At 43.2% G+C, this 18,396-nt stretch overlaps 1 protein-coding gene across 1 annotated transcript in view; it reads left to right on the top strand.

Moving 5' to 3' along the window:
• PRKCH (protein kinase C eta) overlaps positions 1 to 15,273 on the top strand; it is a 143,835-nt gene extending 128,562 nt beyond the window's left edge. Inside the window, exons 13-14 of the mRNA XM_075192725.1 lie at positions 12,956 to 13,099; positions 13,668 to 15,273. Of these exons, the coding sequence (XP_075048826.1) occupies positions 12,956 to 13,099; positions 13,668 to 13,847 (324 nt within the window). The 3' untranslated portion in view covers positions 13,848 to 15,273. The remainder of the gene's footprint in view (positions 1 to 12,955; positions 13,100 to 13,667) is intronic.
• Positions 15,274 to 18,396: the final 3,123 nt, after the last annotated feature.

Raw genomic sequence — 18,396 nt, 5'->3', positions numbered from 1 at the left:
ACAAGCAATTCTAGGAAGACGCACAGACACTCATACATTGTTTAATGTGTGTTTAAAATAAATCCCCACTCCCATTATTTTCTAATCCCTATACAGCCAGGAGTCACATTACAGAACAATGTTGTGATGCACATATAATTTTAAAATAATGTAGAAGATCATTCTCTCCCTGCAGTGAGATCCTACAATTATCAGCACTGAAAAATGGGTTAATATATTATTTGAAAGAGGACCTCGTAGTACAATGGGTCAGACCTTAGTTTTTGCTGAGGGAAGAACACTGTATCCCTGTATTCCTTCTTTCCCCGACATATTTATTTAGTAGATCTGCCCCAAGTTATTAAATTATTTTTGTGTGTTTATTTGTTTATGTTTCAAGCCATTTTTAGTCTTTCTGCCACTGAATGCGGAAATTTTGTGTTGCTTCTCACCGCGCCTTGGGAACCCTCTGTGTAAGTGTGTAGCATTATTCCATCCTGTTAGTCTCGCTGACTTCCTGTGGGAGACGGGAGGATTCGTGGCTTTACTGTTTAATTTTAGAATGCAGCGTGCAGCATGATTCTAGTCTTGTCCTGTCAGTTTAATGTGGATTTGAATCTAAGAAATGATACACTAATTAGGAGTATAGGAGTATTTTGTACTCTTTTACGTACTGTGTTTATATACTGGGGGTGTATATGTAGGTACTGTACCATACATAATTTAGGAGACTATGGGCTAGATTTACTAAGCTGCGGGTTTGAAAAAGTGGGGATGTTGCCTATAGCAACCAATCAGATTCTAGCTGTCATTTTGTAGAAGGTACTAAATAAATGACAGCTAGAATCTGATTGGTTTGCTATAGGCAACATCCCCACTTTTTCAAACCTGCAGCTTAGTAAATCTAGCCCTAACTGCTTTTAATAGGGTTCATATGTAAACAAGTAAATTAGTATCAAAAATTTGTGTTACAGTATAGATATCACATGTAGTGAAGAGCGGCTTCTACATTATTTTCTTAGTATATATATATATAGACCTATTTTTAGATTACCTTTTTTTAGAGACGCTCAGGCTCGGTTCCCCAGAAACCGAACACACCCGAACTTATGGGATCCGAGTACCAAAGCCAGGTCGCTGCAGTTTTTGTTTGAAAGTGTATGAAAATAACCAAAATTGACTACAGATGACGTGAAATTAGTGTTATTGAGGTTAATAATAATGTAGGAACAAAAAAAGAGCAAAATTAAGTGATTTTAGCATATTTTAGCAATTTTTTCTAAAAAATACAAAACCAAAACACAAAGCTAATCCAGATCCAAAACCAAAACCAGTTCACGGGGGTCAGTGAGCATATCTACTTTTTTATGTTTTAGTTACACTTTTAAAACTGGTGCTGATGTTCCTGTTATATACATGATTAGATTCCATCGGCATGCGAGAGAATGGATTATTCAGAGGTTTTTGTGTATATACAGCACATACACCAGTGATGCACTACAAATGGCCTGACTGTAGTCCCGTCAGATGCAGGGAGGCCCAGGATGCCAGGACAGATATCACTGTGCTATCCCTGTCTTTGGTTCCCCTATATCTGTTCCACTGTTGCAGGGAGACCCGATCGTTTGTCAGTCTGACTTCAGATTAGAAGTAATGCGTTGCATTCTCATTCCTTGTGTTCATGGAGAACGGTAGACACATGAATAATGTCAGAGTCTCACTGAGATTACTGCTGTGGATGGGGGTTGCGGGAACGTGCTAACGTGTTGCTACTGGGGACGAGGGGTTAATGTGTTATTACAGAGGTGATGGGGGATATGTTATTATAGAGATGAGAGGGGGAGATGTTTTATTACAAATGTGAGTGGGGGAACGTGTTACTACAGATGTGTGTGGGGGGTGTGTTACTGCAGATGTGGGGGAAGACGTGTTACTACAGATGTGGGGGGAATGTGTTACTACAGATGTGGGGTGGAATATGTTACTACAGATGTGGGTGTTTTGTTACTACAGATGGGGGTGACGTGTTACTACAGATGTGGGGGGGAATGTGTTACTACAGATGTGGGGGGGAATGTGTTACTACAGATGTGGGAAATGATGTGTTACTACAGATGTGGATGGTGACGTGTTACTACAGATGTGGGGGGCATAGGCAAACCGAGGGGGGTTTCCTAGTGCCTGGAAACCCCCCTCCAAGGCTGGGGCACTGTATAATTGAGGTGGCTGGACCCTGCCCCCGCTTCACACGGCTCTGCTTGAAACAGTAGTGCACGCAGCATTGCCCATGTATATTATGGGGATAGGAAGAGTTGGAGAGCAGCCAAGCACTGTCTAAAATTATAGCCACGCCCCCATGCATGCTGGTCACGCCCACTGGCGGCAAGGTGTGGAAACCTCCCTCTACAAATCCTGCGTTTGCCCCTGGGGGGGAATGTGTTACTACAGATGTGGGGGTTGACGTGTTACTACAGATGTGGGGGGTGACGTGTTACTACAGATGTGGGGGGTGACGTGTTACTACAGATGTGGGGGGGAATGTGTTACTACAGATGTGGGGGGGAATGTGTTACTACAGATGTGGGAAATGTGTTACTACAGATGTGGATGGTGACGTGTTACTACAGATGTGGGGGGCATAGGCAAACCGAGGGGGGGTTTCCTAGTGCCTGGAAACCCCCCTCCAAGCCTGGGGCACTGTATAATTGAGGTGGCTGGACCCTGCCCCCGCTTCACACGGCTCTGCTTGAAACAGTAGTGCACGCAGCATTGCCCATGTATATTATGGGGATAGGAAGAGTTGGAGAGCAGCCAAGCACTGTCTAAAATTATAGCCATGCCCCCATGCATGCTGGTCACGCCCACTGGCGGCAAGGTGTGGAAACCTCCCTCTACAAATCCTGCGTTTGCCCCTGGGGGGGAATGTGTTACTACAGATGTGGGGGGGTGACGTGTTACTACAGATGTGGGGGGTGACGTGTTACTACAGATGTGGGGGGTGACGTGTTACTACAGATGTGGGGGGTGACGTGTTACTACAGATGTGGGGGGGGTGTTACTACAGATGTGGGGATGTATGTGTTACTACAGATGTGGGGGGGAATGTGTTACTACAGATGAGGGGGGGGAATGTGTTACTACAGAGACGGAGGGTAGAGGAACATGTTACTCCCACGGAGGTGTAGGGGGGGGGAAATGTATTACTCCTACTGAGATCAGGGAGAGGGAGGTGTTACTCTTATAGAGGTGAGGGGGGGTGTATTACTCTTAAAGAGGTGAGGGGGGTGTCACTACAGGGGTGGAAAGATGTTGCTACAGAGGTGAAGGAGAGGATATAATACTAATGTCCCGGTGTGAAGTGTGAGATGCACAGGTTAGGCAGTGCACCTCCTTATCTAGCCCTGGCTACCTCATGGGCATAGGTGTAGATTACCAGGGGGTCCCCACACGTGCAGGTATTCCATTACAAAGTCTCTTTGTAGTTGGTGAAACCCAGGTGATGTAATTTGATGGTGCAGTGCAATCAGATGTCTCAATAATTTGGGCGCCAGACCATCTCTATGTGGCAAAATGGAATATCCTTATTTACACCCCTTCTTCACTCCAGCACATTCTTAAACTGTTGCAATAATGAAATATATACAGCTCCCGTTCTCCTCCGTTGGTGGTGGGGTGATCATTACCACAGCACTAACTCCTTACTCCTCCTGCACATTACTTCCACTCTCAATTCAGCCTCTCCCTGCTCCCGTTTGCTGGCACATTGGGGAGATTCAATTAGCCGCACCAGCAGCGATGCCCATAATTCTGTCCCATGTAGATTGTTGTTTAACATTGTTGAGACGTTCGGCATAACTGCAGAGATTCCTCTTTACTGAAGTAAACTGTACATATTTTACCTGTTTAAGCAAGTTCAGTTTTATTGCCGTCCCTTGAAATGATACTATCTCCCAATGCAGCCTTGAGACCCAAACAATATGTGTGCACCTCTGGCATCCGCTGTCTATTCTAAATAATACAGTATGTATTACATAACTTCCTGTGCATATGTTTATGGAAGCCCTAGGATAAAAAAGTTCCTTTTACCATCTTTTCTTGCATAATTAGGTTTACAGAGAGAACATAGCACTATTCAGATATTGTCAGCTAAATAATTCAGTCCATGTGACACCTGATTGGACAGGAACCACACCATCCAATCAGAAGCCTCCTTAACTTAATAATTCAGTTGCAATATGTGTTCTCTATGTACCCAGTAGTTCTTGGCTGGTGAAGAATGTAAGGCTATGAGGCAGTGGAATATAGCAAATTTTGGGGAGAAGACCCCTACCATTCTTCTACCCAAGGCCATTGTCTCTTAGACAGCTAGACCACAGTTTCTAACATTTCAAGATAGTTTCTAGGGACGTTTTGCAGCAGAGATGCAACATCTGAACTTGCCACATACAATACTGTCTAGGCAGACCTCCGACCACTACAATCTCAATCATTTCATCAATTAGGAGCAGTTGGTAGCTATGCTAAATACAATAAGTGTAAAACAATTACATTCATTAATGTACTGCTCCTTTACGCTTCTCCATTGTCTGCGTAGAGCGGAATCAGCGGTTTTGTGGACGAAACCAAGATCACTGGCAATCTGTGCTCAAAAGTCACTAGAAATGTCATTAGTTCCTAGTGAATTGATGGTCTGAATATTGGTTCAGACCACAAAATGGCAATGACCAGTGTGTGTCAGCTGGGGGTACACATTAAAAAAATATATTTTCTTACTACAGTGTCTGTTCTTGAAAAGTTAGATAGGAACAGTAATATAAACAAATTGAATGAGGAAAAAGTTGAAAGCACAAAGAAAAACAAAACAACCAGCAACACTCTATGTTAAATTATGTAATATTTGTGCATGGTATAAACCAGTGATAGGTAAAGTGAAAGAGGTGGAGGGCAGAACGGTGGCTTAGTGGTTAGCACTTCTGCCTCACAGCGCTGGGGTCATGAGTTCAATTCCCGGCCATGGCCTTATCTGTGAGGAGTTTGTATGATCTCCCCATGTATGTGTGGGTTTCCTCCGGGTGCTCCGGTTTCCTCCCACACTCCAAAAACATACTGGTTAATTGGCTGCTATCAACTTGACTCTAGTGTCTGTCTGTGTGTGTGTATGTTAGGGAATTTAGAGTGTAAGCTCCAATGGAGCAGGGACTGATGTGTGTGAGTTCTCTGTACAGCGCTGCGGAATCAGTGGCGCTATATAAATAGCTGATGATGATGTACAGTCTTTAAAGGGACTACACAGAGAGAGGAGAGAAAGCATAGTGCACCTCCCCCTCCACCTCCTCCAGTAAGCAGCGTGCCCTCCCTGCGCTATGCATAAGAGGTCATGTGACGTGAGAGTCAGCTGCTCCGTTTTGATAAGGTCAGGAGAATCCAGCTGGGGGGGCGGCTGCAGGTGAAGGCTCAGTGGGCCACCTGTTGCCCATCACTAGTCTTTCTTACACATGTTTAATCTACAGAAACAATAAACACAAACATAAGAAAATTGCAATATAAAATGTACCGGCCACAGTACACTGTTAAGCATCATGGGCTAGGTGATAGAAGATTACGCATTTCAAGCAATAGTTGAGCATTTAAAAACATTCTTAATCTAGAATAGGAAGAGAATATCCAAATAATATCCAAAGTGGTGGATCACGCGAGGTCACTCATTAGCTTTTAGACTGTAGGTTTCGGTTACAGTAATTATGCTACTACCGCAGCGGAACGTCATATTCAAAAAAATGCTCTCCTGATGTTGGGTGCCATAAATAACCACTTTCTTTAATTTCGGGAACCATTTGTAAGTGTGTGGCTGACTTTCCTCCACCTGCTGAAGCTGTAACAGAGCTGGTATTCACCGCTCAGAGGTGGAATTTCTGCTTCTGGAGGCCCGCCAATGCAAACTTACATGGCATCAGACAGACATGAATGAGATGAAGGAACAGGGCATCTTGGTTTTATGCAGACGGGGTAATAAAAAAGTGTCTTAAAAAAATTGTACAGTCAGCATAGGTGGGAGCTTTCTAAATGGATGAATCTTACCATAATAAAGGGCATATATTATATGTAACAGTGACAGAGCTATCGGTCCATGGCACCAGTGCCAGGCTCCCCCTAGGCGTATTTAAGCACCAGGACAGCCTGGAAGATCTCCTCATATAACTGCTTAACGAGCTGAGCTGGTGCTTCTGCAGACACACAGAGAAAGAGTCAAGCAGGCCTGAGCTCATATAGTGATTGGTAACTTGGATTAGCTAGAGGACACATGCGTCGGCCTCCAGCCTTCAGAAGGGCCGCACATAGGAAGGAAAAAGAGCACAATGCAATCCCTCCTCCTCCTCCTATGTCTCGGGGTATTCCGCCTGACTTCTGTGCCCTGTGCCGAGGACATCACCTCACTCAGAACAGTCTGCTACAGTTCTGCCTTATTCTCTGCTTATTAAGAAGAGAATAAGATCAGGAGGAGCCGCCTGGGTGCCGCAGGTGAAGGTCGGCGAGCCACCTCTTTACCCACCATTGTGGTATAGCATATTGGGGTGGCAGCTGGTCCCCAAACCCCCTGGACCCTTGTGAATTTGCTTATGCTGATGTTGCACTAGTATGTAGTAACTTTCTATGCAAAAAAATGTTTTCTTTATTATTATGTTGATTAAATATCGGTTCTGTTATTTTGCATTAAGATCCTCTTTTACCTGCAGCATTGTTGAAAGAAAGCAGAGTTAAAGGGAACTCCACACTATTTTTTACTATCAGCAGCAGCAGCAGCTATTTATATAGTGCCACTAATTCTGCAGCGTTGTACAGAGAACTCACTCATATCAGTCCCTGCCCCATTGGGGCTTACAGTCTAAATTCCCTAACATACACACATACACACATACATACTAGGGTCAATTTGATAGCAGCCAATTAACCAACTAGTATGTTTTTGGAGTGTGGGAGGAAACCAGAGCACCCGGAGGAAACCCACGCAAACACGGGGAGAACATACAAACTCCACACAGATAAGGCCATGGTCAGGAATCGAACTTATGACCCCAGTGCTGTGAGGCAGAAGTGCTAACCACTAGGCCACTGTGCTGCCTAGCAATACCTCATGGCTAAAGTTCCTGAATAGATGGTCACTTTTGTTTGGCTAAATTGGACATAGATCCGACCATGCTTTTGGATCTACTTGTGCATAGGCGACTTTAGTTCTTGTTTGATGATATCTCTTGCTTCATATGTCCAATTAGCCTAGATCAAACTGTTATGGTTAGCTCAAGCTACCATGGCTATAGATAATGCCATCAGCTGATTGGTGTTAATACAGCTAGCTATTGTTTTGCAGCAATTTGAAAGTGACACACCATCACCACTATGAGGTAGAGTTATCAAACATTCTAAAAATGAAAAGTGGAGGCATTGTCCATAGCAACCAATCAGATTTGAGTTATCATTTACTGGAATGTACTAGATAAATGACAGGTAGGATATGATTGGTTGCCATCCTTCACTACAGCCTTACTTTTAGTAGATACTCCAGTCCTGACAATGAAATCAAATTCTTTAGGTACACTGTTAATTTACAGATTTTAGGTAAGAGCTCATCCAGGTGACTGATCCTCGAGTTGTTGTAACACACCCTTCATCATCATCATTATCATTATTTATTTATATAACGCAATCAATTCCGTAGAATATTTGTCTTTCACATCAGTCCCTGCCCCATTAGAGCTTCAGTCTAAATTCCCTAACACATAGACAGACAGATTCACTAGTGTTAATTTTGTCAGCAGCCAATTAACGTACCAGTATGTTTTTGGAGTGTGGGAGGAAACCCACACAAACACATGGAGAACATACAAACTCCATACAGATAAGGCCATGGTCAGGTATCAAACTCATGACCCCAGTGCTGTGAGGCAGAAGTGATGATCACTAAGCCACCGCATAGCCGGATTAAGGGGGGGACACAGGGGGCATGTGCCCCGGGCCCCCCTCTCTCCGAGGGCCCCCCGCCGCTGCGCGCATAACCTCTGATGATTTTTTTTTTTTTTCTTCCTCTTTTCTTATTTTTTTTAATGGCGGCGGCGGGGGGGGGGGGGGGGGGCGGTTTTGCGGGCGGCCAGGTTCAGGGCTCCCTTCGTTGGTGGGGGGAGCAGGGAAGCAAAAAAAAGAAAAAGATATACTCACCTGATCGCTGCGCCGGCGTCCCTCCTCCTCCCTCCTCTCTGCACTGTTAACACTGAATGACAGGCGTGATGTCATCAAGGCACGCCTGTCATTCAGTGAGGAGCAGCGCGCAGAGGACCAAGAAGACAGAAGAGAAGACAGAAGAGAAGAAAGAAGCTAAAAGAAAGGTAAGTAAAAAAAGAAAAGGGAATAACGCAGAAAGGCACAGTATGGAGGAAAAAGGGGGAGAAGAGAGGCACACTACTGAGGATAAAAGGGGGAGAAGAGAGGCACAGTAAGGAAAAAGGGGGAGAAGAGAGGCACACTACTGAGGATAAAAGGGGGAGAAGAGAGGCACAGTAAGGAAAAAGGGGGAGAAGAGAGGCACACTATGGAGGAAAAAGGGGTAGAAGAAAGGCACACTATGGAGGAAAAGGGGGAGAAGAAAGGCACACAATGGAGGAAAAAGGGGGAGAAGAGAGGTACACTATTGAGGAAAAAGGGGGAGAAGAGAGGCACAGTATGGAGGAAAAAGGGGGAGAAGAGAGGCACACTATGGAGGAAAAAGGGGAAGAAGAAAGGCACACTATGGAGGAAAAAGGGGAAGAAGAAAGGCACACCATGTAGGAAAAAGGGGGAGAAGAGAGGCACAGTAAGGAAAAAGGGGGAGAAGAGAGGCACAGTAAGGAAAAAGGGGGAGAAGAGGCACAGTAAGGAAAAAAGGGGGAGAAGAGGCACAGTAAGAAAAAAAGGGGGAGAAGAGAGGCACAGTAAGAAAAAAGGGGGAGAAGGGAGGCACAGTAAGGAAAAAGGGTGAGAGGCACAGCATGAGAAAAAAGGGGAGAGAAAGGCACAGTATAAGAAAAAAGGGTGAGAGACACAGCATGAGGAAAAAGGGGGGGGAGAGAGGCACAATAGTGGGGACAATTAATTAATTTAAGATGGGGTGGCTTGGGCGCTACTGAATGTGGGGGTGAGTTTGGGGAGAATGAGGTCCCTTTATTAAATGTGCCTATGAATTATTTAATGGCAGTGACGGTTGCGGGAAATAGGTATATTTCTGAAATGTAAATACTATTAATTTATTGCTGGGGCTGTTTGTAGGGAGGGAAATAGGTTTATTTATTAAATGTGAATGCTATTATTTTAATGTTGGGGCTGGAGGAAGGCCTAATTATTAATCATGGGTGGTACTGATTTAACGCCGGGGTGGCTGTCATTTTCTAAATGTACCCATTTTTTTTTTCCAAATAGGGCCCCTAACATTCCAGGATCTAGATAAGCCACTAAAGAAACCTGCAGCACAGGTGGTGAAAGTGAGAAGAACAGGTAGGAGAGAGCAGCAACGTCTGTGAAATGTTGTGATTCTAGTGGGACAATCCCAATTTTTGGTGACCGTTCAATGGTGTACACAACAATGCAGGTTTTTTTTGTCTGTAGGAGGGTGGCCTGGCCATGCCCAATGATGCATTATCAATGGTATTTTAATTTGCGGTATCATTGCTAGTTTTAATGTGCATTATAAATTTTATTTTTAAAGTGCGGTATCATTGCTAGTTTTAATGTGCATTATAAATTTTATTTTAAAAGTGCGGTATCATTGCTAGTTTTAGCGTGCGGTATCATTGCTAGTTTTAGTGTACGTTATCAATGGTATTTTTAATGTGTGATATCATTGCTAGTTTTAATGTGTGGTGTCAATACCCATTTTAATGTGGTGTTTTGGTGATTGTTTTAATGTACAGTATTTTAGTTTGTGGAAGCAATAATTTTTCTTATGCAGACAACCTAAGCGAGCCCTCTGGGAGAGCTGTAAGTGTCATACTGTGGGCTGTAGGTGATGTAATGCAGGATGTGTCCCTATGCCCTTAATTTTAGATTTTAGGGGCCCCCCTGTCTTAAGTGCCCCGGGCCCCCCGAAGCCTTAATCCAGCTCTGAGCCACCGTGGTGCCCACCCTTCGAAATCTACTGGGAAAGAAAGTAGTGCAGCCTAGAGATTTTCTATGCCATGCTGCCAGTGTTTTTCACAACGGAAGCAGCGATCTAGGGGGTCTATTTATGAAGTAGTGTAAAGCCTGAACTCTGGCTGTTTTCACCAGAGAGAGTCTCTGTTACCACTACATCAATTTATTTATGGGTTAACGATGGAGGAATCACATTAAACTGGATAACCAAGTTTTTGCAGATTAGCGTTGCCCCCATCGTTGGATGCTGTTAACCAGCTTTGTGCCTGCTTTTTCAGCCCTGCCAGTGAGGAGAATCCACGGAGACACATCTCTTCCCGATTCCTGCGTGCTCCTCCCCTCCTTACTGTCCCTAGTAATAGCTGCTCATAGGCAAACCGAGGGGGGGGGGGGGGGGTCCCTAGTGCCTGGAATCCCCCCTCCAAGCCTGGGACACTGTATAATTGAGGTGGCTGGACCCTGCCCCCGCTTCACACGGCTCTGCTTGAAAAGGGAGAGCTGCGTGCACCTACAGTAGTGCATGCAGCATTGCCCATGTATCTTATAGGGATAGGAAGATTTGGAGAGCAGCCAAGCACTGTCTAATATTATAGCCACGCCCCCATGCATGCTGGTCACGCCCACTGATGGTGTGGTGAGGAAACCCCCCTCTACAAATCCTGCGTTTGTCCCTGCTGCTAACTCTTGGATTTTGAGACTTGTAAGAATGTAAAGGCATGTATGTGAGAAGTTATAGAAATTTTGTAAATGCCCTGTGGAACGATCTTATTATTAGGGCGATATCTGGTAACAGTCGGCACGGAGTACACTGCAATATTTGGAGTATGTAAATGGTACATCTTACTGCCATAATTATGATTGGTGCAAAGTTATTGCTCCTCTGTGAGGGTGGGACCAGTACAGAAACTCTGTTCCTTACAGCTCACAATCTGTACAGCGTGATAGGAAAGTGTGGTGGAAACATGGCAGAGCAGCCCAGCGGAGCCTGCAGTGCACAGCACATCTAACATTATATACTGAGCATGAGCAGACTGATTGTTGCACGTGTACAATACAAACTAGCAAGGAGAGACCCAGAAGAGAAAGACTTTGCTACTGCGTTAAGCTAACGGCAAAAGTTATCTCTGGGGAGATCAAACTCCGTCAGAACAGCCACTTTGTGCAGATTTACATTTTTTTTTATCATTGAAATAAGTGGCAATAAACATGATCAAACACCAAAGATGGTGAGAATTGATAGATCCAGACACCCAAGGAAACATCATAACCCTATTAATCCCTGCAGCCCATGTGGACTGGTTGCTAACCAATACAATGATTTTCTGCCTTCACTCTCTTGTGGGAAGAACAGTGGAGGGTGAACAGTGGGAGGAAGTTTTATATAGAATATTAACTCTTTTTTTTTTTTCATTTTGGAGAACAATTAAATAATGGAAGTTGCACAAATAAAAGCGGTTGACATTGTTGAAAAATGCATCTCAAAGGTTGCACCATAAAAAAAAGATATGATTCATCACAAGTCAAAGTTTTTGATTAAGTCATCAGAGTTTAAGCATGAAAATTCCCTTTCAGTAAGTGACTGTTACAGCACATACTGTGAGAAGCATGAATAACATGTACCGTGTATGATGCAGAACTTCAGCTAATGCATTCCACATTTTTAAATAGTGGGATGCTTTGCAGCTAACTGATGATGTCCTAGAAATTCTTTGTAAATTATGTAAGGAAATGTCTGGAATTGCTTAATTCTTTTAAGAAGTGACATTAATAATAGGAGGTGAACTGAGCTTGAATTGACACGATCGTTAGGATATTATAGAGGGAGCCAATCACCTGACAACTAATGTCCTTCATGAAAGGTCGGCTACAGTAAGCATGCAGCTGCTGAATATATCTCCGTGCTTGGCACAGTAGTAGCCAGTACTGTAGGATTTTGGATCACTGCCTGGAGAAATCGTGACACTGAAAAGAAAACTTAAAATTCTAAACAAGGATTCTAAATGATAATTTAAAGCACTAAAGTAAATTAAAATGTCATTCCTACACTTATTGTGTATAAGAATTTTGTGAGTAAACCTTTGCAAATCGCCTGTCTAGGTGGTTTGCCATAGACTAAAAACTATTTTTCTCTGTTGATCGTTCAGCCTTCATTTTCCTGCCTCAAACTTTATTTTTTTATTTTGCTGTTTGACATATTTTTAGTCTCTGCGGTTACCAGTCATACTCATGGACATAATTATATCCATTGCAGTCCATGTGAGTGCTATGGAAGCTGGCTGCAAATTGAAAAATGTGCCTTAGTGTACAAACTCATATCTCTCGTCAGTCGAGAGTCCCAATTTGAGAGGACTGTCCAGATATCCCAATAGTTGTCACGCTTGTCCCTACTGCTGGGGAGTTTGGAGGGATGTCCTTGGTCACCACGTTAATTTAATGATGTTTTCATTGTTCGGATGGGGCAGGGGGAGGCACAGCTTGTCCCCCTTTCTGGGGTTGGCAATCTTGATAGGGCGTCTTATCGAATGTATAAAGGCAGCTACATGATTTGTAAAATAATGAGGATAAAATGACTATATATAATTCAGTCTATTCTACTGCAAAAGTAATCAATACAATGGCCTATGGGATAGGGGATACATGGAGCAGACTTTATGATGCTACATAGAGAGCCCCATCAGAATTTTGGTGTGGTGCCCAGACAATGCTAGTTATGCACCGAGCCAGAAAATAAGACAGCAGAATATGTAATGTTTGTGATATATTTTTACTTTAGTACATGTGTCTGTAAGTATACTGACTGTTTCCTGTTCTCTCTCGGTAGTTCATGAAGAAGAAGCCCAGTAAACGGCTAGGAAGCCTGGCTCTGGGGGGCGAAAAAGCCATCCTATGGCATCCGTTTTTTAAAGATATTAACTGGGATCAGCTAAACAAAAAAGAAATCGAACCTCCATTTAGGCCTAGGATTGTGAGTATATTATAACTTCCTCTATGTTAAGTGCTTAAGTGCAATAAGCGCCAATCTCTCCAAACCCTGCATGATTAGACTCTGAAATAACGTTTGTAATAGTTTATATAACTTCCTGAAAATATACTTGTATAGTACACAAATTATGCTAATATGTGTATACACTTTTGTGCATTATATCTGTATAAACAGTGAGTTATGTTGTCATCACGTATAATTGAGTCATCACGTGTTCATTATAATGTTATGATTAATAGTGTCCTCCTTACTTTAAAGTAGTATGGATATTAGAAGTCACCCCAGAGATCTGTGACCTCTATAAAAGCACTCAACCTTGTTCTTCGTGCCACTATATGCTAATGGGTTTTCTCGGTGACTTATAATGTCCGTATAATTTACAATAGGGGATACATTACAACATACATATTTCATATTAAGTTACTTTCTCTAGAATTCTTATTCTTTTAAATGATTTACTTATAGAACATCAGTCATTTATATTGGCACAAAAACAATACCCAGTGATGTGAATGATGGCTAATATATACATTTTTGTTTCGTTGTACAGAAAACCAGAGAGGATGTGAGCAACTTTGACCCAGAATTCATTAAAGAGGAAGCAGTATTAACCCCCATTGATGAAAGGTTGCTCCCTATGATTAATCAGGATGAGTTCAGAAACTTCTCATATACTGCTCCAGAACCTTTGAACATTTCACAGGATGGAAATGCCCGGATGCTGCAATAAGACCAGATCCTGAGAAGTAAAATATTTCGGCAGCAGAGGACACAAGAAAAACAGCGAATATGTCTTTGTTGGTTTAGTGCATTCCTGCACTCAGAAGATTAATTATAGTGCTGGTACTATATTTTGTTCCTAATAGGCTGTAGCCCCAAGTCTCGCTCCCCGGGGCTAAAATTTGCCAGCCAGCCCCTGCTCAGACTTACAATCTTCATACCAAGTCTGTACCGGAACTAGCGAGAAGGTTGAAGAAGATTTGTGCTACAGGCTAAAACTTCAGTCTGTGCTTCAGAGCGGTATGTGTGCAAAGCTTTAGCACTTTGTCTGAAGGCAAAAATTGTGCTTCTGAGCGGTGGCATCCTGAGATTTGGGAAGGAGACTTTAATGGGCTTTTTTAAATATCATGAAAAAAAAACTGGTCAATGTCCAACCCATAGCCTTTTTGCTATGTAACTATGTACCCAGATACAGCCTCAGCAAAGTGACAGTAGCCATAAAGTAGCCTGAGGGTATAGATCACAATCTGCTACGCTATTTACAAGAAAAGTACATACATAAATCAAGCAGAAGATGGGAGATACCACTGTTATGAGCTACTTGGGAGTGGAGAGAGTTAAAAGAGAATTTGCCTTGAATTACAGCCGTTACAAGCAGATACTCAGTTGGATTTGGCTATTCCGTTGTCGTTATGAGAAGTGGTCCATGGTGGTGGAACAGTTTCCTTCAGTAAAGGACAAAACCTTTCACCACTAGGTGGCGAGTTTGAACTGTGTGGTCATAATAATGTGCACCACCTACTGTGGGAGCAGTTACACAAGTTGTGTGAAGAGCATATCACTTCCTAATTTACAGTTCTTAAATGCTTCGTTCCATCTTTTTATATATATATTATTTCATCACTTAAAATATTTTCACCAGTAACAATCTAGAATTCCCAGTTACACGTGTTCTTGTATTTTAGGGTCATCCATGACCGAACAAAAGTGTACAGCACAAAGTAATGTTTAGACATCTTTACATTAAACACTCTGTAATTAGAGAAGCTAGGAAGTCAACGTACTATAGAACAGACGTTAGTGCACAATTTGTCATCACCTCAACTTTCCCTTCAGTAGAAAAGGTGGCATGTGGATCCAATGAGCCAGAGGCTACAATACAGTCTCTTCCATCTGCAGTAAACCACTGACTTATAAATAAGTGTATAGATGCAATCCGCTCATTTGTTTTTAGTATATATTTTGCAAAATGAATTGTAAAAAAAAAAAAAAAAAAAACTTTTTAAACCTACTGATTGTATTAGTATATTTTATTTTTTACTTTTACAACTATTTATAACTTATCCTTATCTTGTATTGCCTGATTTGTAAAGGTTCCCTGGGTTTGACAGTAACACCTCTCCCAGTTCCAATGCTGATAAAATAGCGGACACATCTCCCAGTTCTCGAGTCTTTATTATAATCCAGGAAAGCTCATTACCAACCAGCTGTAACGGGTTCGGTGTAGCAGTATTCGGAATCCATGGGTGCACATTGTTAGACCTCTAAAACCTTTTATTATTATTATTATTATTATTATTATTATTATTAATTTTTATTTATAAGGCGCCACAAGGTGTCCGTAGCGCAGTACAGGGACAAACAAATTACAATACAATGGGAGACAGCACAGTACAGTAAACAGTAAGCACAGCAACTCAATAAGCTCAATGCACAGCTAGAGAGGGCGGGGAAGGGGGAGGGAGGATCCGCAAACGACAGGGCCCAAGAAGGAGGGCGCGGAAGACATGGAGACCCCCCAGGGGGGAGGAGGGAGCGAGAGTGGACGTGGGGTGGAGGACCCTCGAGGAGGAGGGCTAAGTAGCTGGAGAGCAGAGTTAGAAGTGGTGGAAACAGGAGGAGAGATGGCCCTGCTCAGAGGAGCGTACAATCTAAGGGGAGGGGTGGACAGACAGAGAGACGCAGGAGAGAGAGGGAGAGTAGGGGAACGGAGGCAGAAGATAAGGTAGGAAGTTAAGTGGGAGACAGAAAGGCTTTAAGAAAAAGGTGAGTTTTTAGGGCCCGTTTGAAACTGGACAGATTAGGGGAAGTTCTGATGGAGGGAGGGAGCTTTTTCCAGTGGAGGGGGGCAGCGCGGGCGAAGTCTTGGATACGCGCATGGGAGGAAGTTATAAGGGGGAAGAGAGGCGACGGTCAGAGGCAGAATGGAGAGGGCGGGATGGAGCATAAATAGAGAGGAGGGTGGAGATGTAGGGTGCAGTGGAGTTGGCGAGGGCCTTGTAGGTGAGTGTGAGGAGCTTAAAGAGGATTCTGAAGGGGAATGGGAGCCAGTGAAGGGCTAGGTAGAGGGGGGAGACAGAAGAGGAGCGGCGAGAAAGGAAAATGAGCCTAGCGGCAGTGTTAAGAACAGATCGAAGGGGAGCGAGATGAGAGTGGGGGAGGCCAGTGAGGAGGAGGTTGCAGTAGTCCAGGTGGGAGATGATCAGAGAGTGGATAAGGCATTTGGTGGCATCTTGGGAGAGGAAGGGCTGGATGCGAGCGATGTTACGCAGCTGGAATCGGCAGGATTTAGCAAGAGAGAGGGTGTGGGGGCCAAAGGAGAGAGAGGAGTCGAGGATGACACCAAGGCAGCGAAGTTGGGGGACAGGGGAGATAGAGGTGTTGTCGACAGTGATGGAGCGGTCAGAAGGGGGTGAGGTATGAGAGGGAGGAAAAACTATGAGCTCAGTTTTGGCAAGGTTAAGTTTGAGGAATCGAGAGGACATCCAGGAGGAGATGGCAGAGAGGCAGGCAGACACCCTAGAGAGGAGGAAGGGAGAGAGATCAGGAGAGGAGAGGTATAGTTGAGTGTTGTCAGCGTAAAGGTGGTAGCTGAAGCCGAAGGAGCTGATGAGTTCACCCAGGGAGGAGGTGTATAGAGAGAAGAGTAAGGGTCCCAGAACAGAGCCCTGAGGGACCCCGACTGGAAGGGTGGACGGGGGGGGAGAGAGACCCAGAGGTGGTGACAGAGAAGGATCGGTGAGTAAGGTAAGAGGTGAACCAGGACAGGTCTGGGCCGGAGAGGCCGAAAGACTGGAGGGTGTGAAGGAGGAGGGGGGGAAAAACATAAATCATAATTATAAAAATGTAAGTCTGAAAACTTGTTTGTGGATAAATAATATCGCTTTCACTCGTGATTACTGTTGGTTTGCTTGACGGAGATGAATACACTGGTCTGCTACACTGTGTTTGGTTTGTATGATTACTATCACAATATCAAGAGCAAACATTAGGCTGTTAAAATACTCAGGCAGATAGATTAGCAGACTTTTACAGTTCTCTAGTTAGACTCCACTTTTATATGTATTCAGTTTTGGCTCAATCATAACCAGGGGCCTGATTCATTAAGGATCTTAACTTGAGAACCTTCTTATTTCAGTCTCCTGGACAAAACCATGTTACAATGCAAGGGGTGCAAATTATGATTCTGTTTTGCACATAAGTTAAATACTGACTGCTTTTTCATGTAGCACACAAATATCAACTTTAAATTTCAGTGTACAAGTAAGCTATCCAGTATTTGTGTGCTACATGAAAAAACAGTCAGTATTTAACTTATGTGTAAAACAGAAAACTAATTTGCACCCCTTGTATTGTAACATGGTTTTGTCCAGGAGACTGAAATAAGAAGTTTCTCAAGTTAAGATCCTTAATGAATCAGGCCCCAGAAGTACAGTATATTGATACCATTGGAAATATGGACAATGGGATGCCCAAAACGGTCTTCTGTCTGTGCTACAGCCCCCTCCAGGGACCGTTACGGGCTGTGCGAGAGGGGCGACTGCCCAGGGCCTATCGCTTAAGGGGGGCTCAGTTTATGAATGTTTTAGGTTCTTTCGGTTAAAATTGAGGACCAGGGGGGCGGCTGCTTTACTTCTTGCCTCATGCGCTAAAATGTAACGGCTCTGGCCCCCTCTATAGCTCAGTGTCTCATTTTATAGTATACACAATAAATGTGGAAATAGAGTTAGAAATCATTCTTGATGACTACACACCTCAGGGAATATGCATTTCCAGATATAATAACTTAATTTATGGTGCGTGACATAATATCATATTATATTTTGGGGAACTGTTTGCCTATTAGTATTGCAGATGGTGACAAACCAGCCAAGTGGTGAGAATAAACCCAACATCCTTTAAATGCAAACGTGATGTAATACTACTTATAAGTGTATATAAACATAACACATATACAGTTTGTTTACGTGTATGTATATATGAGAAAGGTGAAATAGACATACTGCGAATTTACATATAAGACAAAGCTGAAATTTTCCCATGTACATATACTAAGTGTACATTTTAAAAACTCACTCCTGAAGGAACAGTGTTAATCATCATAGGACAGTTTTATCTATGTTATATAAATACTTATGGTCTGTATCTTGTTGTCCTTCATTTGAGCCATCTGGGCTATGTTGGGTATGACATGAGAAATGCTGGTTGAACTCAACAGGAGTAATGTATATACCTCTCATTATATGCTCAGTCTTATTATTGTTTTACGGAGACTCCAC

This window comes from Mixophyes fleayi, chromosome 12, assembly GCF_038048845.1.
Source record: "Mixophyes fleayi isolate aMixFle1 chromosome 12, aMixFle1.hap1, whole genome shotgun sequence".
NCBI classification, from domain to species: Eukaryota; Metazoa; Chordata; class Amphibia; order Anura; family Limnodynastidae; genus Mixophyes; species Mixophyes fleayi.
The sequence above is the reverse complement of the archived record's forward strand: the minus strand, read 5'-3'. Positions and strand labels throughout refer to the sequence as shown.